The sequence below is a fragment of the Heterodontus francisci genome, chromosome 10, assembly GCF_036365525.1.
Source record: "Heterodontus francisci isolate sHetFra1 chromosome 10, sHetFra1.hap1, whole genome shotgun sequence".
In the NCBI taxonomy this organism is placed as follows: domain Eukaryota; kingdom Metazoa; phylum Chordata; class Chondrichthyes; order Heterodontiformes; family Heterodontidae; genus Heterodontus; species Heterodontus francisci.
Window position 1 is genome coordinate 72695297 of NC_090380.1, and position 27689 is coordinate 72722985.

General features: G+C 42.7%; 1 protein-coding gene across 2 annotated transcripts in view; it reads left to right on the forward strand.

Annotated features, from left to right (window-relative positions):
* Positions 1-27689, forward strand: part of trim45 (tripartite motif containing 45) — a 49663-nt gene that overhangs the window by 18346 nt on the left and 3628 nt on the right. Inside the window, exons 4-7 of one of the 2 annotated variants that reach the window (XM_068040736.1) lie at positions 615-744; positions 3549-3663; positions 14737-14863; positions 15692-15819. In XM_068040736.1, the coding sequence (XP_067896837.1) occupies positions 615-744; positions 3549-3663; positions 14737-14863; positions 15692-15819 (500 nt within the window). Of the gene's footprint in view, positions 1-614; positions 745-3548; positions 3664-14736; positions 14864-15691; positions 17561-27689 lie in introns of those variants that run through there. The other variant, XM_068040737.1, reaches the window with a different exon arrangement.

A 27689-nucleotide genomic window follows, 5' to 3' on the forward strand; every position in this document is an offset into this window, starting at 1 on the left:
TTTAGTGGAACTGAGTGGAAGTTAGGTACTTTTCCACACGACATGTGATGGGCCATTTGTCCTCTAATTCTCTTTACCTCATAGTGGCCAGTCAGTGGCACAGGTTGAATTCTGAGAACTATTTATGCTGCCCTTTCAGTGGGGTATTGGTACTTCGGGGAAGGGAGTAAAATAAATAATGCTGTTTGAGAATATGAGCTGGCTCTGGGAGGGTGGGAATAGAGTTCCACTTTTTTGATTTAATTCCCTGTATTTCAAGACCAAGTAGACAAGTGTAGCTGATTTAGTTGATCGGCAACTTTCTGTTAATGTTCCCGTCAGCCAGTCAATCAGACACTGGACAGCGAGGTGATTTGCTTCTGATTTTTAATGACCTGTGTACAGACGCTGTGCTCTACACAGCACTTCCCAGCGAGAGTGTAGCTGAGTTCAGGAGTGGGAATCAAACCTGTTTTCACTGTGTATAGAGTCACATTGGTGCATTCATGATTTCTATGTACTATAGGGGGAGTGGGAATAAGTAGTTTGTATGTGTATTTATTGTGCCACCTATTCCTGTGGAGACACAAGACTAGTGAATTCTCTCAATGCAGTTCCAATTTGCTCACATTCAGGCCTCCATGTGGCTCGACAAGACCAACCAAGTGTATTTGTACTGGTCTGTAATGACCAGTCAGGGCAGCAGATGGGGAGAGGAGGCGAATCCATTGAGGTTAGCATTTTCAACAAGAAGAATAAAGAATGGTGAGTAATTTGTGCAAGAGTTAACCATACCATAAATTAACATCCGACAAGATGTAGCTGTCTTGCTTTGTAAAGCAAGTTAAGATTGGGTTATTGAGCAGTGAATTACTATAGCTTCCACCCTTTGTATTTGATCTAAGTTAATCTGATTCTATTATTCGGTACCTGATTTTCTTCAAAAGTATACATTCTACAAGTTCAGTTCAAAACTTTGTTATTTAATTACTGTCCAGAAAGAGCAATTCATATACAGATTTTTTGAAATTCACCTTTCAGATGTTTCATAGAATTAAATGTTAGCAAATATTTTTATGAAGCAGGGGAATTTCTACTGCTTTGAATCTTCTTGCATTCTGTTTGATTTTCGAATTGAACTATAGACATTTTAGCATAGAAGGCTGTCATTTGTCCCATCATTATATCACTAAAATATTTATGATTTGTATGTGTGTGTTTGCTGTCTGTTGCTGGTATGTGTCAGGATCAACTGTTAATCAGCCTCCTTCCTACAGTGGTTCATGATGACACACTTCAAGTAAGCACGGAACACTAATTGGCACAGGTGATCAGCCTAACTGTATACAGACAGGAGCTTTTCAGTTTCTGTATCTAACTTTTGAGTTCTCCAAATAACTTAATAATCATGCTCCTTTAAACACCTTAGTTTTCCTACATCAAAAGTGTCACAGATAAGCCTTCACGGCACTTGCTCAGCAATAATCTGCTCACTGACACTCAGTTTGGGTTCCGCCAGGCCACTCAGCTCATGACCTCATTACAGCCTTGGTTCAAACATGGACAAAAGAACAGAGGTGAGGTGAGAGTGACTGCCCTTGACATCAAGGCAACATTTGACCAAGTATTGCATCAAGGAGCCCTAGCAAAGCAGGAGTCAATGGGAATCGGGGGTGGGGGGGGGGGTAAACTCGCCACTGGTTGGAGTCATACCTAGCACAAAGGAAGATGGTTGTAGTTGTTGGAAGCCAATCATCAGTCCCAGGACAGTGTTGCAGGAGTTCCTCAGGGTAGTGTCCTAGGCCCAGCCATCTTCAGCTGCTTCATCAATGACCTTCCTTCAATCATAACGTCAGAAGTGGGGATGTTCGCTGATGATTGCACAATGTTCAGCACCATTCGCGACTCCTCAGAAAATGAAGCAGCCTGTGTCTATATGCAACAAGACCTGGATGACATCCAGGCTCGAGCTGATAGATGGCAAGTAACATTCGTGCCACACAAGTGCCAGGCAATGACCATCTCAAGCAAGAGAGAATCTCGCCATCTCCCCATGACATTCAATGGCTTTATCATCACTGAATCCCCCATTATCAACATCCTGGGGATCACCATTGACCAGAAACTGAACTGGAGTAGCCACATAAATACTGTGACTACAAGAGCATGACAGAGGCTGGGAATTCTACGGCAAGTAACTCACCTCCTGACTTCTCAAAGCCTGCTTACCATCTACAAGGCTCAAGTCAGGAGTGTGATGGAATACTCTCCACTTGCCTGGATGTGCGCAGCTCCAACAACACGCAAGAAGCTCGACGCCATCCAGGACAAAGCAGTCCACTTGATTGGCATCCCATCCAACACCTTCAACATTCACTCCCTCCACCACCGACGCACAGTGGCAGCAGTCTACACCATGTACAAGATGTACTGTGGCAACTCATCAAGGGTCCTTCGACAGCACCTTCCAAATCCAAAATAAAAAAAAGACGTATCTGTTCCTAAATCCTTTTAAAAGCAGTTAATTTACATAAATGTTCAAAATTGTTTAAAGATATTTTCTGACAATTGTTCTGGAACCCTTTTGAGGAATAGTTTTATTAACTGCTTATCTTTCTAAGCATTCCCCCTGTACTCTAGTTGGTTCCTCTGCCTGTGTTTATTATATGAGCCATTAAAGTTATACTTTTATCACTTATAGTTGATGTTGTTCTAGTCACTTATTTTCTTCAAACTGTACTTGTAGTTAATCCTGAGATATTAAAAGCAGAAGATAAGCAATGCTTTCATCTCATTCTAATGCCTTGCTCCCGACCCTGGATGCTTCTGCAGATTCCTTAATAAGAACATGAGCACTAAAGCATTGCTCGATCAAAGAAGATTAAGGTCCATCTAACTCACCTTCTACCATCCTGGTAGTCATATGATGCAATGATGATGGAGTTGGTGACCAATCATGGCAATTAGCTTCTATCAATTACTGTACGACAGATCCAGACTTGAGGCCAGGGAATCTCCCCAGTAGTGGAAAGCTTTGAAAATCATAGGTCCAGGGTCATCTTTTGCTTCCAAGCATGTACACTAGCCATGTTTCACATTCCTCATATTACATGGGAGTTACACAACTAAACAGACTGTTGTATTTACTTTATCTGACCCTACAAGTTATGGTGGAGTCAGTGCTGGAAATATTGAACTAAAGTTTAGAATGCTTAAGGAACCCTCCACTTTGCGTAACAGAAAATGCTGGAAATACACAGCAGGTTAGACAGCATCTGTGGTGAGAGAAACAGAGTTAATGCTTCAGGTCAATGACCTTTCATCAGTTCTCAGTGTTTCCAGCATTTTCTGTTTTTATTTCAGATTTCCAGCATCCTCATTATTTTGCTCTTCCACCTTACATATTGCAGCCCAGGCTGGAGACTGGTTGCTTAAATTGCCTTTACGTTTTCAGTCACATAAACTCTGGAACAATCATGTGTTTTCCTTCTTTTATTTTTTCTGTTTGTGTGTGTGTTTTAAAAAAAAAATTATTTGTGGTGAACACTTTGATCCTTTTTTTTCTCAAGCAGTCTGAAGGCACTACTGGAGGACAATCATGATGGAACTTATCGTTTTACATACACTCCCCGGGTATCGGGTTCGTATGTGGGATGGGTCTCTGTAAAAGGACAGCATGTACAGGTGAGTTAACAAAGGGTGGAGGTCGAAAGGGTGTAAAGTCGATAGGCATATTGCATTATGCCCTTGGGAACTGGACTTGAATACATCCCTGTTACGACCTCAGAGAGACGGTTAACATGAAAAATATGAGATATGAACCCCCCGAACCAACTTAATGAAGTACATGACGAGATTTCACATTTTAAGACTTGTTATAACAACTAAACTAAAAGAAATTCCCATTAACTAAATAGTACTCTGTAGGTAGCTGATACCCTCAAATTACAAACAAAGGTTGTTCAACACTTAGGAAGTACAGAAGGTCAGAGGGACCTTGGTGTACTTATCCATAGATCACTGAAGGCAGCAGCACAGTTAGATAAGGTGGTTAGGAAGGCATATGGGTTACTTGCCTTTATTAGCCGAGGCATAGAATATAAGAGCAGGGAGGTTATGATGGAGCTAGTTAGGCCACAGCTGGAGTACTGTGTACAGTTCTGGGCACCACGCTATAGGAAGGATGTGATTGCACTAAAGAGGGTGCAGAGGAGATTCACCAGGATGTTGCCTGGGCTGGAGCATTTCAGCTATGAAGAGAGAGTGAAAAGGCGAGGGTTCTGTTCTTTCGAACAGAGAAGGATGAGGGGGGTCATGATTGAGGTATACAAAATTGTGAGGGGCATTGATAGATTAGATAGGAAGAGACTTTTTCCCTTAGTGGAGGGGTCAATAACCAGGGGGCATAGATTTAAGGTAAGGGCAGGAGGGTGCTGTATAGACTCTATGACTCTCTATGACTTACTGAACACTTGAAAATCTCTCACCACACCTATACGTTACACAGTCCTTCTGATGACAAAATCCCTATGGTTAAAAGTCTCAAACTTGGATGGATTGGATCTCTCAGACTTTTCAATATTTTCTTCACTCTCTTCTCCGAGCATTTCCACCCTGGACATCAGTGGATAATGTGATTTCCTCTGCAAGTTTCAACTCTCAAAACAGGTTCAAATCTCCACAGTCTTTCACTGTGTATCTTCAGAGAGCAGGTGTTCTCTACCTCCCCCTTTCTGTCTCCCTCCAGCTGCCACCACTGGGTGTCTTCTCTGTGAGGCTGCCACTGCTGACGTGTTTCCTTCTTGCAGGCTGCTTGAGGCCACAACGTGATGGTTCATTCCTTACAGCCTGCTTTTTCCCAGAAAGTCTGTTAAATTTATCTGGACTTGTATATCAGTAGTTTATTGTTTTGCTTCGAAATGCAGAGGCCAGTAGTCTGAGTTCCACAAAGCTATTTGGCCTTTCCATTGTCCCGAGGTGTGAACACCTGCCTGGTTAGTTAACACGTTCTCAATGGCTGTCTGTTGTTTTACAACCCAAAATCTGAGACGGTGAAACCATTTGTTCTTCAGGTGTTAGTGTTGTAGTCTCTGTTCTTCAGAAAACAGTCTTTGATCTGTTCCCTTTGTTGTCCTGCTAATCTTTTGCGGAGTGGAGGTGATGTCAGCTGACTTCCTGGTCTCCATCTTGAACTTTTACAAAATCACAGTCTTGAAGACATAATTGTGTTACAAGGTCCAGCGTTCATAACAATCCCTATTAGGATAGTTAAAAATATTTCATCTGGGTCTTGAAATGAGATGTCTAGTTGCAGCTGACCATCAAAGTATATATTCGTGTGGAGAATGCATGCATGTGATCACTCTACAATGTACAGTTTTCTCACAAAGTGTAGCACTGACACTGAATCTGAAGCAATGTTGTTTTGGAGTTGACTCTGTGGTATTGGAAATGAAGTGTGTGCTATTTCTTTTTTCTCAGTTGGATTATTTCAGTGAGCTGTTTCACAGCATTGCAACCTTTGCAGCAACTGTGCTCTTCCATCCCAAAAGAAGTAGGCAGAATGTATGTTTTTTGCATCTATGTGACTCAGTGGGGGAAATTTTATGCTCTCCCCATGGTGGGTTTGGAGGTGGGGAGAGCATAAAATGGGGTGGGATGGTGGCAAGGGTTAGGGGGGTTGTTGAGGGGTTCCCACCACCATCCCGCCTCTGCCAAAATTTAGTCTGGGGTGGGAAGGCCTGTGAAGGGCCTTCCCACCCTGCCACCAATTGAGGCCCTTAACTGGGCAATTAATCCCCAATTAAGGGCCTCCTCCCACTGCAGCCGCAGTTAGCCATGCAGCGGCTGGCTCTGTCGCCACAAGGGAAGCACAGCATGAAAAATGATGGGGGGTGGGAGGTGGCACAGTGCCTAAACGAGTGACTTGGCATCGGGAAGGGGGGGTCCCACTGAGGGCCACCCACCTGTCCTTGCTGCTGACCACCCCTCCCCCGCCTCACGAGACCCTTTCCGTCTTGACCTACCTGAGGCCTGGGTCCAGTGACACTCCTCAGCCTCCAGTGCGGTCACCTCCAGTAGCAGCCTCGCATGGCGCTGCAGCTGCCAGCCTCTGATTGGCTGGCAGCTTTCCAAGGGTGGGACCTCCGGCGACAGCGCCCTAGATCTTGATTGGCCCTAAATTTGGTGCGTCATCTGGAAACGAGGCGACATGGGGATCTCGGCATCGGTTTCTCCAGAAGTCGAGACACCCACCACCAGGATAAAATTCTCCCCAATGACTTGCAATATCTTAGAACCTGCTCCTGATAACATCCTGTTCTTGATCTCTCCAAGCATTAATCTTCTGAACTGTTGCTGATTGATCCAAAAATTGTTAAGCATAAGTCTCTTGAGGGAAGAAATTTCCAATCTTGTTAATTTAGTGAGAAAGTAGATGAGAATAAAAAGTGATATTCCTGCACTTTTTACTCACTAAAATTGATGAAGATGGTTATTTTAGACCCCTCCCCCCTGAGGTTTCATTTCCCCTTTTAGTTTTAACAGATTGGTTAACTTGTTAACATTACATCCCTCTCTGTTATTTTAATGCAATCAATATTCTATTTATTTCAAATGACTAATGCCTGCACTAAATTAGTGGAGTCAGTATGTTAATGCAAACACAGTAACTAGTGCTCTATAAATAGTGCATAGAGTAGTTAAACCTCTGGTTTCTAATGTGCAGGTAATGTCAAATCACAGGAACAGTAAAATGAATGTGAATGTGGAATAACCCGATAGCAGCTGCATTTGCCTTCATTTTGCAGCAGTCCTTTGTGACAGCGCTACTTGAAGCATCAGGCAGACTGAACAATTAGCTGTTGGGGACCAACAGCTGGTGTCCTGACCAACGACCCTATTGAAAAACCCCTGGAGCTAGAATGTAAATTATACAAAGCTCATGCCTCCACTCAAACTCTGGCGGAGAAAAAAAAACTCATACGTAGATTATAGACATTTTTCTCTGTCTGCATTTGCTGTATCCTGCATAATTCTGGAACTTTCAGCAAGACGGTCAGCAGGGTTAGCCTGCAGCCTTGACAGAGGCAAAGGTTGAGGATGCAGAAATAGGAGTGATTGGTAGAATTTGGGCATCGTTTATTAATTAACTTAAAGTTGTTGATAGCTGATGAAATATATTGCCTTGTATTTTATGGGTGAAGACATTTTAGAAACCATAGTGCTATGGGTTTTTTTTTTGGGGTGCGGAATTAGTGGCTATATGTGTGTCATCAATGAGGTCCAATATTTTTGCCAATAAAATGACGGTGAATGGACTTCAGAAAGATAATTCCTTCACTGTGAAGCACTTTTGCACATCCTGAGGATATGAAAGGCAGAACTTGGCTGTTTAGAAAGGCTGTTTCTTCGGAAGCCTCTTACTGCAGCCTCCTTTCCATGAACAAAGTCATCAAGAAATTCTCCAGGCAGCTGAACTTTCAGGGACTCTGTTTTATTTCTCTGTTGGTAGAAGGGAGGCGTCTAATGTCACAGGGTATGGGAGAAGGGGGAAGGAGCTGCTGGGAAACCAGTCGTGACTGCCAGCCCCATTCTTGCTTCACTTTTCAGAACCACTACATCTGTCTTTCTCCCTGCTCATGCTGTATCCTGTAATGTACTTTGGGTTTGGCTAAACATGCACACATTGAACTGGTCAGGTGGACAGAAAAGTGGCAAATGGAATTCAGCTCGGAGAGTGTGAGGTGATGCACTTGGGGAGGTCAAACAAGGCAAAGGAATACACAATTAATGGGAGAATACTGAGCGCTGTAGAGGAAGTGAGGGACTGTGGAGTGAATGTCCACAGATCCCTGAAGGTAGCGGGACAGGCCGATTAAGATGGTTAAGAAGGCATTTGGAATCCTTTCTTTTATTGGCTGAGGTATTGAATGTAAGAGAAGGGAGGTTGTGCTGGAACTGTATGAATCATTTGTGAGGCCACAATTTGAGTTCTGTGTGCAGTTCTGGTCACCTCATTACAGAAAGGGTGTAATTGCACTAGTGAGGGCGGCACAGTGGCACAATGGTTAGCACCGCAGCCTCACAGCTCCAGCGACCCGGGTTCAATTCTGGGTACTGCCTGTGTGGAATTTGCAAGTTCTCCCTGTGTCTGCGTGGGTTTTCTCCGGGTGCTCCGGTTTCCTCCCACAAGCCAAAAGACTTGCAGGTTGGTAGGTAAATTGGCCATTATAAATTGCCACTAGTATAGGTAGGTGGTAGGGAAATATAGGGACAGGTGGGGATGTGGTAGGAATATGGGATTAGTGTAGGATTAGTATAAATGGGTGGTTGATGGTCGGCACAGACTCGGTGGGCCGAAGGGCCTGTTTCAGTGCTGTATCTCTAAAGTAAACTAAAAGGGTACAGAGGAGATTTACGAGAATGTTGCCAGGACTGGAAAAATTCAGCTGTGAGGAAAAATTGGATAGGCTGGGGTTGTTCGCCTGGAACAGAGAAGGCGGAGGGGAGATTTGATCGAGATATACAAAATTGTGAGGGGCTTGGATAGAGTGGAGATGAAGGGCCTATTTACCTTAGCTGGGAAGTCAGTGACTAGGGGACATAGATTTAAAGTGATTGATAGAAAGATTATAGGGGAGATGAGGAAATATTTTTTCACCCAGAGGGTGGTGGGGGTCTGGAACTCACTGCCTGTAAGGGTAGTAGAGGCAGAAACCCTCAACTCATTTAAGAGGTGTCTGGATATGCACCTCAAGTGCCGTAACCTGCAGGGCTAAGGAACAGATGCTGGAAAGTGGGATTAGTCTGAAGGCTTGTTTTTCGGCCGGCGCAGACACGATGGATGAAGTGGCCTCTGTCTGTGCTGTAAACTCTCTATGATTCTTTGCATCTGAGCTCTGCCACTTACATTCCCAATTCCTCTAGACTATCTTTAAACATCTCACATTCCTTCCCTAGCTGGTCATTGATGAGGGCCTGTCCACAACTTGCACTATGTGCCCTCTACTCAGTTCATTGATTCTTTAATATCTCATTCCACATTTTGAAACATTCCTGTCCCACAATTATGTCCTTAAGTTTCTGTATTTCACTCTCCTGGAACTATTTAACCTTCTGTTTATGGTCTAGGCACTGAGTTTCAAGTTGACTGTTTTCCTAATCCAATGTTCTTTTTCTTGGTGAGGCTCCTGCAATGCCAAGAAAAGACTCTGAACCAGAGTACACTTGATTTTGCTCTTGCTCTTCTTTGAACCGCTGAGCACGCCTAACAGACACTACCCAGAGTTCCTAAATCCAGTAGTTCCTTTTCACTTTTTTTGAATGATTTCCACATGTCAACCCAAATATTTATTGGCTTGTTCTCCAATCTTCCAATTTTTAGTCAGTTATCAAAAGCAACTATAATTATTCATAATCAATCTCCTGTTGGCCAGGCTGATCCTTCCTGAGACAGGTACGGAACACTAAATTATTTTTAGATTCTTGGTATTTGCTTACAGTTGTCGTCAAATTTTAGCAACTTCAGCTAATCTTATTGAATAAGTCCAAGTGTCTAGTTCATTTAATACTTTATGAATAAAAACACAAAGATTAAGCTTCTGCCTTATCCTCTATTGATATATCAATCAAATTAAACATGCAAATCTTTCATGTCCACAGTAACTTACATCAGATCAGCTCATTGGGTGAAACCTTAAATGCCCTGAGGTTGATATTTAGTGACTAAAGCTGCAACCTCACATCAGGTACTCGCGCTCTTTATATGTCAGCTGACTCTTGGTCTTCTGCTGGGTTTTTGTTGGGAAGTTAAATCATAAACATCCCACATAGCACAGGAGACGCAACACCTTCCATTTTACCTCCTCCCTTCTCACCATTCAAGGCCGCAAACACTCCTTCCAGGTGAAACAATGATTTATTTGTTCTTTCAATTTATATTCGCTGCTTACAATGCAGCCGCCTCTACACTAAGACCAAACGCACATTGGGTGATCGCTTTGAGGAACACCTCTGTTCTCTCCACAAGCATGACCCCACACTTCTGGTCACCTGTCATTTTAATTGTCCGCTCCACTCACACTCTGATCTTTCTGTCCTTGGCCTCCTCCACTGTTCCAAAGAAACTCGAAGAACCGCGCTTCATCTTTCAACTAGGCACTTTACAGCTTTCCAGACTTCACATAATAATTTCACATCATAACCTCTGCCGCCCATTTTTTATTTTTTCAAACGGCAGCTGTTGTGATGCTTCTGCTTTTCCCATTTACACCTTCTCTACACACAGCTTTTGTTTCTTTATTTGTCCCATTACCATCTTGTTTTGCTTTGCACCATCATCCCTTTTAGCATTTAATCTCTCCTGTCTTCCATCCTATCACAGACGTTCTTCCCTTTTGTTCTTTCCTCCCCTCCAGCTCCCCACCCTTCCCTGCCTTGCGTAAAAACTATTACATCTTTAAGTACTCCTAGTTTTCATTAGAGGTCAATGACCTGAAACATTAACTATTTGCTCTCTCTACAGATGCTGAGCGACCAGCTGAGTCTTTCCAGCATTTCCTGTTCCTCTCAGATTATAATCGCATCTATTCTGTTACTCACTCTTGCTTAAGCCTAATTTGTCATAGAGTTATAGAGAGATACAGCACTGAAACAGGCCCTTCGGCCCACCGAGTCCGTGCTGACCATCAACCACCCATTTATACTATTCCTACATTAATCCCATTTTCCCTCTCACATCCCCACCTTCCGTCAATTCTCCTACCACCTCCCTACACTAGGGGCAATTTTTTTTTTTACAATGGCCAATTTATCTATCAACCTGCAAGTTTTTGGCATGTGAGAAGAAACCGGAGCACCCGGAGGAAACACATTCGGTCACAGGGAGAACTTGCAAACTTGTGGTTAATAACAAATCCTGTTCTTCCTCTTCTCATTTAAGTTACCTATGTTCTATCCACAAAAAAAGGACAAATGAAATCTGACCACTTGCTTCTGCATCAGCCTACTTAAAATCATCAGCAAAGTGATGAAAGGTGTCATCCACCATGTCATCAAGCAGCCCTTACTTACCAATAACCTGCTCACCAGTACTCAGTTTGGGTTCCGCCAGGACCACTCGGCTCCAGACTTCATTACAGCCTTGGTGCAAACATGGACAAAAGAGCTGAATTCCAGAGGTAAGGTGAGTGACCACCACACAGTCCTTTTTGGAGACAAAGTCCTGTCTCCACACTGAGGGTACCCACCATGCTAAATGGGATAGATTTTGAACAGATCTAGCACCTCAAAACTGGGCATCCATGAGGCACTGTGGGCCATCTGTAGCAGCAGAATTGTACTCAACCACAATTTGCAACCTCATGGCTTGGTATATCCCCCACTCTACCATTATCATCAAGCTAGGGGAACCAACCCTGCTTCAATGAGGAGTGCAGGAGGGCATGCCAGGAGCAGTACCAGACATACCTAAAAATGAGATGTCAGCCTGGTGAAGCTACAGCACAGGACTACTTGCATGACAAACAGTGGAAGCAGCATGCAATAGACAGGGCTAAGCGAATCCATAACGAATGGATCAAATCTAAGCTCTACAGTCCTGCCACATCCAAACATGAATAGTGGTGGAAAATTAAACAACTCACAGGAGGAGGAGGCTCCACAAATATTGCCATCCTCGATGATGGGGAAGCCCAGCACATCAGTGCAAAAGACAAGGCTGAAGCATTTGCAACTATCTTCAGCCAGAAGTGCTGAGTTGATGATCCATCTTGGCCTCTTCCTGAGGCCCCCAGCATCACGGATGCCAGTCTTCAGCCAATCCGATTCACTCCACATGATAACAAGAAACGGCTGAAGGCACTGGATACAGCAAAGGCTATGGACCCTGACAACATTCTGGCAATAGTCCTGAAGACCTGTGCTCCAGAACTAGCTGCGCGCCTCACCAAGCTGCTCCAGTACAGCTACAACACTGGCATCTACCCGGCAATGTGGAAAATTGCCCAGGTATGTCCTGTGCACAAAACGCAGGAGAAATCCAACCCGGCCATTTACTGCTCTATCAGTCTACTCTCGATCTTTAGCAAAGTGATGGAAGGGGTTGTCAACTCTTAAAATGTGCTCTGAAATGCCCTAGCAAGCCACTCAGCTCAAGGGCAATTAGGGATGGGCAATAAACGAATTTAAAAAAAATTACTTTAAATCTATGCCCCTGGTTATTGACTTCTCTGCTCAGGGAAATAGGTGCTTCCTATCCACTTTATCCAGGCCCCTCATAATTTTATACATCTGTTCTGATGAAAGGTCACAGACCTGAAACATTAACTGTTTTTCTCTCCACGGATGCTGCCAGACCATTTCCAGCATTCTCTGTTTTTGTTTCTGGCCTGTAATTACTCAGTCTGTCACCTCTGCCCTTTTACAACAATGGTACAACATTAGCAGTCCTCCAGCACCACGCATTTAGCCAGAGAGGGTTGGAAAATGATGGTCAGAGTCTCTGCTATTTCCAGCCTTGATTCTCTTTTTTAAAAATTATTCTTTCATGCGATGTGGGTGTCACCGGCGAGGCCAGAATTTGTTGTCCATCCTAATTGTTTTTCACAACTAAGTGGTTTGCTCGGCCATTGCAGAGGACATTTTAAGAATCAACCACATTGCTATGGGTCTGGAGTCAGATGTAGGCCAGACCAGGTAAGAACAGCAGATTTCCTTCCCTAAAGGACATTAGTGAACCAGATGTGCTTTTACGACAATCAATGATAGTTTCATGGCACCGTTACTGAGACTAGCTTTCAATTCCAGATTTTTAATTAATTACTTGAATTTATTAATTAATTGAATTTAAGTTCCACCAGCTGCCATGGTGGGATTTGAACCCTTGTCCCCAGGGTGTTAGCCTGGGTCTCTGGATTACTAATTCAATGACATTACCACTATGCCACTGTCTTCCCCCTCTTAATAGCCTGGGATACATTTCATCTAAGTCTGGTGATATATCTACTTTCAAAGATATTAAAACTCTTAATATTTTTTCTATCATTATGTTTATCCCATCCAATATTTCACATTTCTCCTCCTTAACGACAATGTCTGGATCATCTCTCTCTTTTCTGAAAACAGATACAAAGTATTAATTAAGAACCATGCCCAAACCTTTCACCGCCACACACAGGTTACCTTTTTAGGTTCTAATTGGGCTTACTCTTTCTCTAGTTATCAGTTTGCTCTTTTTGTATTTTTAAATTAAATATTTTGGATTTTCCTTGACTTTACTTGCTAATACTTTTTCATACCTTCTCTTTGTTTTTCTATTTTCCCTTTCTATACTCCTCTAGACTTTCTGCAGTTTTGAGCTCTCGGCATCTGACACAAGCGTTCCTTTTTTTCCCTCTTATTGTACCCTTTATGCTCCTTGACCTCCAGGGGGTTGTAGATTTGGGAGTCCCACCCTTTTCCTTTTGTAAGAACATATTTACTCTGAACCCTCACTCTCTTCCTGAATGCCTCCCCGTGCTCTTGACATAGATTTACCTTCAAGTAGGTGTTTCTAGTCCACTTTTGCTAAATCACATCTCAGCTTAGTAAAATTGGCCTCACCCCAATTGAGAACTTTTACTCCTGGTCTATATTTGTACTTTTCCATAACTATGGAACTCACTAAATTGTGATCACTACCACCAAAATGCTCTCACACTGATAACCCTTCAATTTGCCCAGCTTCATTCCCTCAAACTGAGTCCAAAACTGTCCCTTCTCATTTGGCTTGCTATGTATTGGCTGAAAGAGTTTACCTGAACACATTTTAGGAATTCTATGCCCTCTGTACCTTTTACACTAATTCTATGCCAGTTAATGTTAGGATAGTTGAAATCCCTTACTATCACTGCCTGATTACTTTTTTGGTTATTGGTTATGCTGAGAAGAGGCAGTATAGGAGCAGGCTCGAGTGGAGCATAAACATTGGCATGGACTGGTTGGGCCAAATGGCCTATATCTTTGTGGATTTTTTGTATAATGCTAATTAATTTGTGGGTGTCCTCTGAATGAACTATTTGAAAATTAGTCCTTATTTTCTAAAACAGGGTACTTTTCTACCTTGTTGACTGATTCTATACGGTTTTCTATGTATTTGTATTCTGCATCGTTCCAGTTCTGTGTGTTCTATTACTTGTAAATAAATTTATTAGTTTTAACCTAAATACGTCAGCCCAACAGGCCGGGCCTTCTTGAACTGTTAAAGTGGTTTGATACACTGGTTTGCTAGGCCACTTCAGAGGGCAGTTAAAAGTCAGCCACATTGGTGTGGGACTGGAGTCACTTATAGGCCAGACTGGTAAGTACAGACAGTTTTGTTCCCTAAAGCACATCTGACAGCTTCAAGACTGCTTATTGAGATCTCCAAACTTAAAAGCAAACAAAAAAAAATCAAATTCTCAGATTTCTATAGTGAGATTTGAATTCTCTGGATTAGTCCAGGTTTCTAGATTACTAGTAAGGTAACAACCAATTTGCTATTGTAGCCCAGTTATTATAAATATGACTTTGAGAGGCCACAATACTACTGTGATTGTAACTTGCTCTTCAGTAGGGCAGCTGTACATTTGATTATTTCTCTGCATTGAGGAGGGGCTTAGAAGAAATATTTTATTTGCTATTGTGCATTTGCATTTAATTTTTAAATTAATTTGTATTTTACTTTCTAATATACATTAAGTATAATGTAATTTTAATAACTTGCTGCTGTTTTCCCAGGGCTCTCCATTCACTATAACAGTCGGGAGTAAATTCCATAAGCACACTGGTATATTCCACTGCTGCACATTCTGTTCCAGTGCTGGACAGAAAGATGTCCGTTGTGGCTGCAGAGGCACAATGCCTGGTGAGTTTAATGGAATATCTCTACCATATAATTGCCTGGCTTTCTTGAGTAGAACAGTGAAGGATAGAACTGGAGCCTAATCTTTACACACTTATAAGCTTTAATTTACAGAGACATGCATTACAAACATGCACTCCAAACCCACCAATCACAATTTCAGTCTGCTCATATATAGAGGAGCACAAGTGAATGAATCCCCAGTTAATGCTCACCACCTGAATACAGTTACATTCAACTAATGTCCAATCATCGATAATGGCTCAAAAGACACCAGAATATGTACTTGTTATTGATTTTTAAGTGTATTATTGACAGCAATTATAATAGTGAGTAGCCAAACTCAGTGATCAAAATAAACCCTTAACGGACTGTAAATAAAATTAATGATTTTTAAGTTTACAAAGAACGCTCACTTCTCCAGACAGCCCATGGAAGTAACTTTTAGAAACGGAAAAATTTGAAACAGCTCAAACAATATTAGGAAGGAAATAAGCTTTTTTTTCTTTACCCTCCATATTTACTTCCCTCAAGCATGACCGTTTATCATCTATCCAAAGAGAGGTTTTGAAATTATCTGTGACCATTTTGAAGTGGCTAAATGTGGACACCGAGATAGGGTGACTTATTTCTGTATGTGCCTCCACCCAGCACAGAGAAACAACTCATTGCAATAATACAGTTTAGAATATAGGACCGGGCTATCTTGGGTGTAAATAGAAGGTAAAAATGCATGCTGTGTGATAAAGGGCATTGTTTCTTACATGACATTTCCTAGCATTATTGAGTCTACAGTGTTGTGAAATTTTGCTCTTTGCCTTTAATTGGCAGGTGGGTACCAAGGCTGCGGACATGGGCACAAAGGTCACCCTGGGCAGCCGCACTGGTCCTGTTGTGGAAGGTTGACTGAAAATTCGGAATGTTCTGGAGCAATAACTGGCAACTCTTACCAGAGCCTGGTTAGAACTGTTGCTTTGTAACAATTCAAGTTAAGGGAACCACAAACCTAATATTGATAATTGAAAAGTTTGCAGTGAAGTAATGGCTGTTGAGCCAACCTGGCACAACTTTGATGTTCAGGGTTAATTAAAGCTTTGCCAGTTTGATGCCTGGCATAGCCTATCTCATTATAAGATGAGGACAGAAATGGAGATGTTCTGATCTGTTCAATATTGATTACTTTGGGGACCTTGTAAAATGACTAATTAATCAGTTAAAATCCAAAAGGAACTTAAACATTCACTGAACCAAAACTTATCTAAATAATAACTAAAGGACTGCAATGGAGGAATAACATAAAGGGAAGAGGAATGTATTTTTGTTGCAGCTTTCACAAATGAAAACTCTATAGCACAGATTGTAACATCAAAATGCAGAAAAAGGACAATTAAGCTTTAATTAACCCTGAACATCAAAGTTTTGCCAGGTTGGTTGAACAGCCATTACTTTACTGCAAACCTTTCAGTTATCAATCCTGTTCTGATGTAAGGGCACTGACTTGAAACGTTAACTCTGCTTCTCTCTCCACAGATGCTGCCAGACCTGCTGAGTATTTCCAGTACTTTTTTGTTTTTATTGCAGAAAAACAATCTAGTTTAATGGCATTAAATTGTACTAGAGGCATTTAGTGCTATTATGCATAGAAAAATAATTTCAAAACTAATAGCTGTGGGATGATCAAGATATCATAGATTCAGAGAGATTAGTGTGAACTGCCATTTGGGAATTGAGCTACACTGATATTCCTTGGTGATAAACAGCGAATTCAGTAGAAGTAAAGGGAATTATTGTTTCATTCAGAACTTTTCCTGCTAAAATTGTCCTTGTCCCTTGATACAAAAATATGGGAAAGGATAATGTGAAATGGAACTGATGTTACATATGCTATTTCTGGAATATATACAAAATGCTTAGCTTTTATCTTGTTTTAGATTTTCCTAAAGTATATATTCACATTTTGCCTAAATATATCTTTGTATTAATATGGATCTATATTGAATGGCTGTTTAGACCATCCTTAGTAACCTCAATACCGAAGTCAGAATTAAAACTAAATCAATTTATAAATTTCAAATTATCATGTACAACCATGTGGTATCTTGTTTTAACACTAGTTGTGCCAATTTCAAATATTCATCAAAACTTATTTTGCTGCATTGCATCCTAAACAGCATATTTTAAGTTGAGTATGTTAATGCATTTTATGTTATGTTATGCATAGTATGTTAATGCATTTATATAGTTCGACATTTATTTTTAAACTTTGTTCAAATTGAAAACTAATTTACTGTAATTTACTGCTGTCCAGATTGGGCATCCGATTTTTGCTAAAGTCAGCAAAGCTTGGAATTTCAGCCATTTTGTATCCCTCTTTCTCTCACTCAAAGATTAAATACAATTTTAAAGTGATTGGTGGGGAATGCTATATTGGCTAAACAACTTTTTGCTTGTGCTATCAAAAGTGTTATTTGTGTAGGACATTCACTAGAAATTGACTAAATTGTTTTATTTAACTAACTTTTTCATACTAATACAACATACTGCTCGAAACAGGGCTATGGGCCAGTAAAAATAATTGGCTTTTTCAAGCCTGAAGGAATTTTGTGTGTTGCATTGAAGCACTGGACTTTTTTTTTAACCTATTGTGCTTTTTTCTATTTGCATATTTGTGATTCTTTCACTTTATGATCATCAGATATTTAAACGGCTGAATTTTTAAATAGCACATAATGCACAAATTCAATCTTTAACCTATTTATAAAATTATTTCAAAGTATTAATAACCTTTTATCTTTATATCCAACATACATTATCCACACATAGAAAATGGGCATAAAAAACACAATTTAGCAGCAAGAGTTCACGTGAAATGTTCAAAAAAATAATGACCATTTGTAAAAGGACTTGATTTTGATGAAATCAGCTACATTCATGTGAATTTGTTTTAGATTTTCCTAAAATTCATGCTTCTGACTATGAGATGAGAGTGCTATTACTGAGGTGGAGGACTATATCTAAAACTTGTAAAACAAAACTCAATTTCAGTATCAAAGGAAACTGCAGGGTATCATCAGCCCTTCATCAGCATGTGCAAATTAATATTTATCATATGTAAATAAACTTACCTGCAGGTGGCGGCTGTCCCACGCTGATATTACAGCCGCCATTCAAGCTCCGCACGCCTTTGGAACTCCGCGTGAAGTTCTGAAATGAGACCCTGGTGGGGAGGGGGGAGGAATAAAATTTTCAAAGCGGGAGGGGTAGAGGAGCAGGGAAATCAATTTTTATTTGATGTGGGGATGGTGAGAAGAGGTTAGAGGCGAAATATTAGAAGGGTGGGTGGGGGGAAGTTCGGGAAGGGAATGAAGTTTTTTTTTGACAATAAGTGCCACTTAAATGACCGTGGGGGGTGGGGGGAGGTGGTTGAGAAAGGGCCTCCACATCTTTATTAATTAGTAATAAATCTCAATTACTGTACCTGTAAAACTTAAAATTAATTCTAAGGGCTTAAAGCCCTTTAGAAATGACGCCTGCGCGGTGGCGCCGGTCGCCCCTCCCATGTCATTGGGGGCAGCCACTCCGCCCCCTGTATTTAAATGAGCCCCCACGCATAATATCGTGGGGGCTCCTCAGCAGCCCTTCCATGTCGGAAGGCCGCCAACTTGAAAGTACGCCACCACGGATTAAAATTCAGCCCAGTATCTTTGACTGAAAGGTCAGCCCAATATATGTGCACAAGTCTCTAGAATTGGATAGAAACTCACAACCTTTTGACTTAGAGATAAAAGTACTATCACTGAGTCAATGCTGACACTTAACATGAAGATGTTTGAGAAATATCATATCTACATGCAGGCTCTGAGGCTAATCTCCTCGATGTTCAGCAACTACCTAGCGTAAGTCTTGGGTTTACAGCTGTCCTTTGCAGTTGCATTTCAAAAGCAATATATTCTTTGCAGCCATCAATGGAACAAGTAGCAACTTCATTGGAATCTGCTGCAGATCCTCAACTTACAAATGGCCTGTGACTTGCCGGTGCCACCATTTGTATGGAAGAACTGCATTGCAGGACTGTATGAGGTCTAAAGCTTTCAATCCATTCTTGGGATGTGGGCATCGCTGGCAAGGCCAGCATTTGTTGCCCAGCCCTAGTTGCCCTTGGAGGGGTGGTAGTGGGCCGTCTTCTTGAACTACTCTGGTCCATATGGTGTGGGTGCTCCCGCAGTGCTGTCAGGGAGCGGGTTCCAGGTTTTGGCCTGGTGACGATGGGGTACCGGGTTGGGATGGTGTGTGGCTTGGAGGGTGGTGATGTTCCCATGCATCTGCTTCTCATGTCTTTCAAGGTCTTTTTTGTCCATCTAAGCCCCAGGACATCGCTGCAGGAGTTCCTCAGGGTGGTGTCCTAGGCACAACTATCTTCAGCTACTTCATCAGTGACCTTCCCTCCATCATAAGGTCAGAAGTGGGGATGTTCGTTGATGATTGCACTGTGTTCAGTACCATTCGCAACTCCTCAGATACTGAAGCAGTCCGTGTCCAGATGCAGCAAGACCTGGATAACATCCAGGCTTGGACTGATAAGTGGCAAGTAAGAGTCATGCCACACAAGTGCCAGGCAATGATCTCCCCATGACATTCAGCAGCATTACCATTGTTGAATCCCCAACCATCAACAGCCTGGGGGTTACCTTTGACTAGAAACTTAACTGCACCAGCCACATAAATACTGTGACTACAAGTACAGGTCAGAGGCTGGGAATCCTGCAGCGAGTAACTCACCTCCTGACTCCCCAAAGCCTGTCCATCATCTACAAGGCACAAGGCGGGAGTGTGATTTAATACTCTCTACTTGCCTGGATGAGTGCATCTCGAACAACAATCATGAAGCTCGAAGCCAATCCAAGACAAAGCAGCTACTTGATTGACACCCCATCCACCATCTTAAACACCACTCCCTCCCTCACTGGTGCACCTTAGCTGCAATGTGTACCATCTATAAGATGTACTACAGCAACTCACTAAGCCTACAACCTCTACCTCCTGGAAGGACAGAAGTAGCGGATGCATGGGAGCACCACTGCCTGCAGGTTCCCCTCCAGGTCGCACGCCATCCTGACTTGGAGCTATATCACAGTTCCTTCACTGTTGCTTGGTCGAAGCCTGGAGCTGCCTGTCTGGCAGTGCTGTGGATGTGCCTGCACCAGATGGACTGCAGCGGTTCGGGGGTGGGGTGGTGGTGGTGTGGGTGGTGGCTCACCATCACCTTCTCGGGGAAATTGGGAATGGGCATTGGATGCTGGCTTTGCCAGTGATGCTGACATTCCATGAAAGAATTTTAAAAAAGGTGCTCGAGGTCACAGGTCTGACTGTAGAATTAGCTTGATCTGTAAAGGCTTCAATTTTCCTTTAATATGCAGTGGACCTTTCTTTTCATCTCCTGTGTCAATGATGTACAGGCTGTCATCTGTCTTATCAGATTTAAGACAAAAAACCATCTCGTGCAGCTGCACATCCTTCAGAAACTCCTCCACTTTGGTAACATCACTGTGTTTGGTCCAGTTCTTCTAATTGTTCTTGTTGAAGAGGTTTTGGTGAGTGGCTGCAGTGCATCTTGTTTATAATACACATTGCAGCCACATAAAACAATAGAAACATGGAAATCATGTACGGCACAGAAGGAGGCCAGTTGGTCATTGTGTCTACGCCAACTAAAAAAGGTTATCCTGCCTAATACCACCTTCCAGCTCTTGGTCTGTAGTGCTGTAGGTTATGGCACCTCAATTGAATATTCAAGTATTTTTCAAATGTGATGGGTTTTTTTTTGCCTCTTCCACCCTTTCAGGCAGTGAGTTCCAGACCCCACCACCGTCTGGGTGAAATATTTTTCCTCAACTCCCCTCTAACCCTTCTACCAATTACTTTAACTCTATGCCCCTGGTTATTGACCTCTATGCTAACAGAAATAGGTCCTTCTTATCCACTCTGTCTCGGCCTCTCATAATTTTATGCATCTCAAACAAATCTCCCCTCTGTTTCAAAGAAAACAGACCCAGCCTATCCAATATTTCCTCATAGCTAAAATACTCTATTCCTGGCAATATCCTCGCAATCCCTTCTGTACCCTCTGTAGTGTGATCACATCCTTCCTCTAAAGTGATGACCAGAACAGTATAGAGTACTCTAGCTGAGTCAAACTAGTGTTATACAGTTCTAGCATAACCTACTTGGACTTATACTCTTGTCCTCAGCCAATAAAAGAAAGTATACCATATGCTATCTTCACCACCTTATCTACCTGTCCCACTGTCTTCAGGGATCTGTAGACATACACTCAAAGCTCTCTCTGTTCCGCTATATTTTTCAGAATCCTACCATTTATTGTGTATTTCCTTGCCATGTTTGTCCTCCCCAAATGCATTACCTCACACTTCTCAGGATTCAATTCCACTTGCCACTTTTCTGCCCACCTGACCTGAAATATAATGTGGGAGAGTGTGAACTTGACCACTTTCACCAAAAGAATAGAAAAGCAACATATTATTTAAATGGAGAGAGATTGCAGAACTCTGAGATGCAGAGGGATCTGGGTGTCCTAGTACACGAAACACAAAAAATTAGTATGCAGGTACACCAAGTGATTAAGAAGGCAAATGCAATGTTGTTGTTTATTGCAAGGGGAATGGAATATGAAAGTAGAGATGTTTTGCTACAGTTGTACAGGGCATTGGTGAGACCACATCTAGAGTACTGTGTACAGTTTTGGTTTCCTTACTTAAGAAAGGATATAATTGTATTGGAAGCAGTTCAGAGAATGATGGCTGATTCCTGGGATGAGAGGGTTATCTTAGGAAAAATTGGACAGGTTGGGTCTATATTCGTTGGAGTTTAGAAGAATGGGAGGTGATCTTATTAAAACATATAAAATCCTGAGGGGACTTGACAGGATGGATGTTGAAAAGATGTTTTCCCCTTGTGGGAGAGACTAAAACTAGGGTCCACAGTTTGAAAATAAGGGGTTTCCCATTTAAGATAGAGCTGAAAAGAATTTTTTTCTCTCGGAGGGTCGTGAGTCTGTGTAACTCTCTTCCCTCAAGAGCAGTGGAGGCCGGGTTATTGAATGTTTTTAAGGCAGAGATAGACTGATTCTTGACAAACAAGGGAATCAAAGAGTATCGGGGGTAGGCAGGAAAGTGAAGTTGCGTCCACAAACAGATCAGCCATGATCTTATAGAATGGCAAAGGAGGCTTGAGGGGCCAAATAGCCTACTTCTGCTCCTAATTTGTATGCTTGTATGCAGCTTTGGAGGACAGAAATGGAAGTGTAGCACAAATCGCAGCTTCCAGACTATAGCAACCATTGTGTCTCAGGACACCAGTACACATTAAGACTCTGCTTTCCCCATCAAACCATGCCAGTGGATCATAGAAGATGAGACTAGGCTGCCGAAGAGCAAGCACCAGAAGTGCAGCCAGTATCATTTTCCCAAGAGATTAGGCCATCTCAGTCCGGTGATCTTTTTGTACAGCATAAGCAGTTAATTACTTATTGTGCTTCAGGCCATCAGGTTATAGTGAGAAAAAGCACAAGAATAGATTAAATGAAAAGAAACCTACAGGCATCCAGGGAAAGATGGTATTAAGAAAGATTAGTTTGATTGTTGGCAGTTTGGAATTCAACCTAACAAAATACAGTGCACTGTATGACGCTTTGTTATTGATGGAAATTAAAGTCATTCAGGAAAATGTGCCAGTGGTCTGATTTTGTGAGAAGCAAGTAGAGGCAGAATGGAAAAAATTTGCTTTAATAAGAATTACCTAGCTGCAGAATTCTGTAATCAAAATCTCCAGACTCATCTGTCTTGTCATTTCACCCTGCATCAGCTGATCCTGACAACTGCAGCATCTCATAATTCATAGTCTATGGGCTGAGTTTTACCAGCCCTTTTGGGGATGAGCTAGAAGGTGGGAAGGCTGGTAAAATAGCGTGGGAAGGTGTTGGGGGAGTGCCCAATATCTTCCCACCGCCGTACCATTTTACCAGCAGCGGGAAACGTGGCAGATTGGCCACCCGCCAGCAACCCAGTTGAACCAGTTAAGTGGCAAATAAAGGGCCATTTCCCACCTCCAGAGGCATTTTGCCTGTGTCGGGGCGGGGGGCTCACAGTGAGCTGCGGGGGGAGGGGAGCCTGCTTTTTGGGGACTCCATGGCTTGAGGGTCCCCTAGCAGCAATGGCCCAATGGCAATGGCACTGCCTGTGCTCAGTGAACAGGAACCCCCCCAACCACCGATCATGGGGGCCTGCCTGCCTGACCCCAGCATCGCCAGACCCCACTTTCCTCGAGGGTGCCAGGCCATCGATGCACTCTCATTCTGCAGATGTAGGTGCTGCCCCAGCAATGGGCACTGCTATATCTTGGGGGCAGACCACTGTCCTGAATTTGATGGTGGTGGCAATATGCCACCACAGGCCGAAGCAGTGGCGGCTCCCACTTTCAGCCCCGGCGGTAGGACTGCTGCCTCCTCCAAAAAGTTCTGCCATAAATTACCAGAAATACTCGATCAGTACAAACACAGGAAACGCACGGCTGCTTTGTCACTGGCTCTCACTCTGACATATGTAAATGAAGCCTGTGGGACCTGGCAGGCAGATTGTGGAAAGGCTCAAAGGCCACATGAAAATGCAGGGGGAGTGCTTTGAAGGTGCACAACCTGCGCCTGCCTTTTTCAGTTGTACTTAATGGAAGTTGGAATGCAGCTGTAAATCTAGGTAATACATTTTTAGTGTAATTATACCATCTTTAGATTAATTCCAAATTACATTCATTGTAGTAAGCCAGCAAGGCCAAGACTCCATTTTGTACTAACACTGTGCCAATTTGTATTCTTTGTTTTATAATTACTCACGTATTAATTAAAGTTTAATACATAATTAGCAACCAGCCAGAAATATATGATTGACCAATTAATGTACCTCAGTTAAGTTTTACATAACATAAGAACTAGGAGCAGGAGTAGGCAATTCAGCCCCTCGAGCCTCCTCCGCCATTCAATACGATCATAGCTGATCTCATAGCCTCAACTCCACTTTCCTGCCCATTCTCCATAACCCTTCAACTCATTTCTAATTAAAAAATCTGTCTCTCTCCTCCTTAAATTTACCCACTGTTGCGGCATCCACCGCACTCTGGGGTAGTGAATTCCACAGACTGACGACCCTTTGAGAGAAGTAATTTCTCCTCATCTCTGTTTTAAATCTGCTACCCCTTATCCTAAAACTATGACCTCTCGTTCTAGATTGCCCCACCAGAGGAAACATCCTCTCTATGTCTACTTTGTCAATCCCCTTAATCATCTTATATACCTCAATTAGATCTCCTCTCATTCTTCTGAACTCCAGAGAGTAAAGGCCTAAACTGCTCAATCTCTCTTCATAAGACAAGCCCCCCATCTCTGGAATCAATCTAGTGAACCTCCTCTGAACTGCCTCCAATGCAACTACATCCTTTCTCAAGTAAGGGGACCAAAACTGTACGCAGTACTCCAGGTGCGGTCTCAACAATGCCTTGTACAGTTGCAGCAACACTTCCCTACTTTTATACTCTATTCCTTTAGCAATAAATGCCAAAATTCTATTTGCCTTCCTTATCACCTGCTGTACCTGCTAACTAGTTTTCTGCGATTCATGCACAAGGACACCCGCATCCCTCTGCACTGAAGCACTCTGAAGTTTCTCTCCATTTAGATGATAATTTGCCTTTCTATTCTTCCAACCAAAATGGATAACCTCACACTTATCGACGTTAAAATCCATCTGCCAAATTTTGGCCCATTTATCTAATCCATCCATATCCATTTGTAGATTTCTTATTTCTTTATTGCAACTTACTATCCCACCTATTTTAGTGTCATCTGCAAATTTGGCTATAGCACCTTCTATCCCTGCATCCAAGTCATTTATATAGATTGTAAATTGTTGGGGCCTGAGGATCGAACCCTGTGGCACCCCACTAGTTACATCTTGCCAACCAGAAAAAGACCCATTTATCCCGACTCTCTGTTTCTGTTGGTTAGCCAATCCTCTATCCAAGCCAATGAATTGCCCCTAACCCCATGTGAACGTACCTTGCATATTAACCTTTTGTGAGGCACCTTATCAAATGCCTTCTGGAAGTCCAGATAAACTACATCTACAGGATCCCCATTATCCACTTTGCTTGTTACAGCTTCGAAAAACTCTAGCAAATTAGTCAAACATGATTTTTTTTCTTCTTCTTCTTTGGCCTCTTTGTCTCAGGAGACAATGGGTAAGCGCCTGGAGGTGGTCAGTGGTTTGTGGAGCAGCGCCTGGAGTGGCTATAAAGGCCAATACTAGAGTGACAGACTCTTCCACAGGTGCTGCAGAAAAAATTGGTTGTCGGGGCTGTTACACAGTTGGCTCTCCCCTTGTGCTTCTGTCTTTTTTCCTGCCAACTGCTAAGTCTCTTCGACTCGCCACATTTTAGCCCCGCCTTTATGGCTGCCCGCCAGCTCTGGCGATCGCTGGCAACTGACTCCCACAACTTGTGATCAATGTTACAGGACTTCATGTCGCGTTTGCAGACGTCTTTAAAGCGGAGACATGGACGGCCGGTGGGTCTGATACCAGTGGCGAGCTCGCTGTACAATGTGTCCTTGGGGATCCTGCCATCTTCCATGCGGCTCACATGGCCAAGCCATCTCAAGCGCCGCTGACTCAGTAGTGTGTATAAGCTGGGGATGTTGGCCGCTTCGAGGACTACTGTGTTGGAGATGCGGTCCTGCCACCTGATGCCAGGAATTCTCCGGAGGCAGCGAAGATGGAATGAATTGAGACGTCGCTCTTGGCTGACATACGTTGTCCAGGCCTCGCTGCCGTAGAGCAAGGTACTGAGGACACATGCTTGATACACTTGGACTTTTGTGTTCTGTGTCAGTGCGCCATATTCCCACATTCTCTTGGCCAGTCTGGACATAGCAGTGGAAACCTTTCTCATGCGCTTGTTGATTTCTGCATCGAGAGACAGGTTACTGGTGATAGCCTAGGTAGGTGAACTCTTGAACCCCTTCCAGATCGTGGTCGCCGATATTGATGGATGGAGCATTTCTGACGTCCTGTCTCATGATGTTCGTTTTCTTGAGGCTGATGGTTAGGCCAAATTCGTTGCAGGCAGCCGCAAACCTGTCGATGAGACTCTGCAGACACTCTTCAGTGTGAGATGTTAATGCAGCATCGTCAGCAAAGAGGAATTCCCTGATGTGGACTTTCCGTACTTTGGTTTTCGCTCTTAGGCGGGCAAGGTTGAACAACCTGCCACCTGATCTTGTGTGGAGGAAAATTCCTTCTTCTGAAGACTTGAACGCGTGTGAGTGCAGCAGGGAGAAGAAAAGCCCAGTGTGGGTGCGAGAACATAGCCCTGTTTCACGCCACTCAGGATAGGAAAGGGGTCTGATGAGGCGCTGCTATGCTGAATTGTGCCTTTCATATTGTCATGGAATGAGGTGATGATACTTAGTAGCTTTGGTGGACATCCGATCTTTTCTAGTAGTCTGAAGAGACCACGTCTGCTGACGAGGTCAAAGGCTTTGGTGAGATCAATGAAAGCAACGTAGAGGGGCATCTGTTGTTCGCGGCATTTCTCCTGTAGCTGACGAAGGGAGAACAGCATGTTAATGGTCGATCTCTCTGCCTTCATAAAACCATGCTGACTCTGATGGATTGCGTTTTGACTTTCTAAATGTCCTGTTATTACTTCCTTAATAATGGATTCTAACAATTTCCCAATGACAGATGTTAAACTAACTGGTCTATAGTTTCCTACTTTCTGCCTCCCTCCCTTTTTGAATAAGGGCGTTACATTAGCTTTTTTCCAATCCACTGGAACCTTTCCCGCATCCAGAAAATTTTGGAAAATTATAACCAATGGATCCACTATCTCCACTGCCACTTCCTTTAAGACCCTAGGTCCTGGGGACTCGTCTGCCTTCAATCCCAATAGTTTGCTCAGTACTTTTTCCCAAGTGATGATGATTGTTCTAAGTTCCTCCTTTTCTATAACCTCTGCATTACCTGGTACTATTGGGATGGGACTAGTGTCCTCCACCGTGAAAACTGAAGCAAAATACTGATTTAGTGTCTCTGCCATTTCTGTTTTCCCTTCTATTAACTCCCCAGTCTCATCCTCCAACGGACCAACATTCACTTTAGCTACTCTCTTCCCTTTTATATACTTATAGAAACTTTTGCTATCTGTTTTTATATTTTGCGCTAGTTTTCTTTCATAGTTTACCTTTGCTCTTTTTATTACTTTTTTAGTAACCCTTTGTTGATCTTTAAGTTTCCCAATCTTCTGGCCTTTGCAATATTGTATGCCTTAGTTATTGTCTTTATGTTATCCTTAACTTCCTTGCTTAGCTATGGATGTTTTTTCCCCCTCCTAGAATCTTTCTTCTTTGGAATATATTTTAGTTGGGATAAATTGAATATCTCCTTAAACATCTGCCACTGCTCATCACCTGTCCTACCTGGTAGTCTTCCTGCCCAGTCCACTAGGGCCAAATCTGTCCTCATGCCTATATAATTACCTTTGTTTAACTCCAGAACGCTCATGTGGGACTCCAGCTTCTTGCCTTCAAACTGAATTTGAAATTCTAGCATGCTATGATCACTTTTCCCTCGAGGATCCTTAACAATGAGATCATTAGTTAATCCCACCTCATTACACAATACCAAATCTAGAATAGCCTGCTCCCTGCTTGATTCCACAACATATTGCTCCAATAAACAATCTCTAATACATTCAATGAACTCTC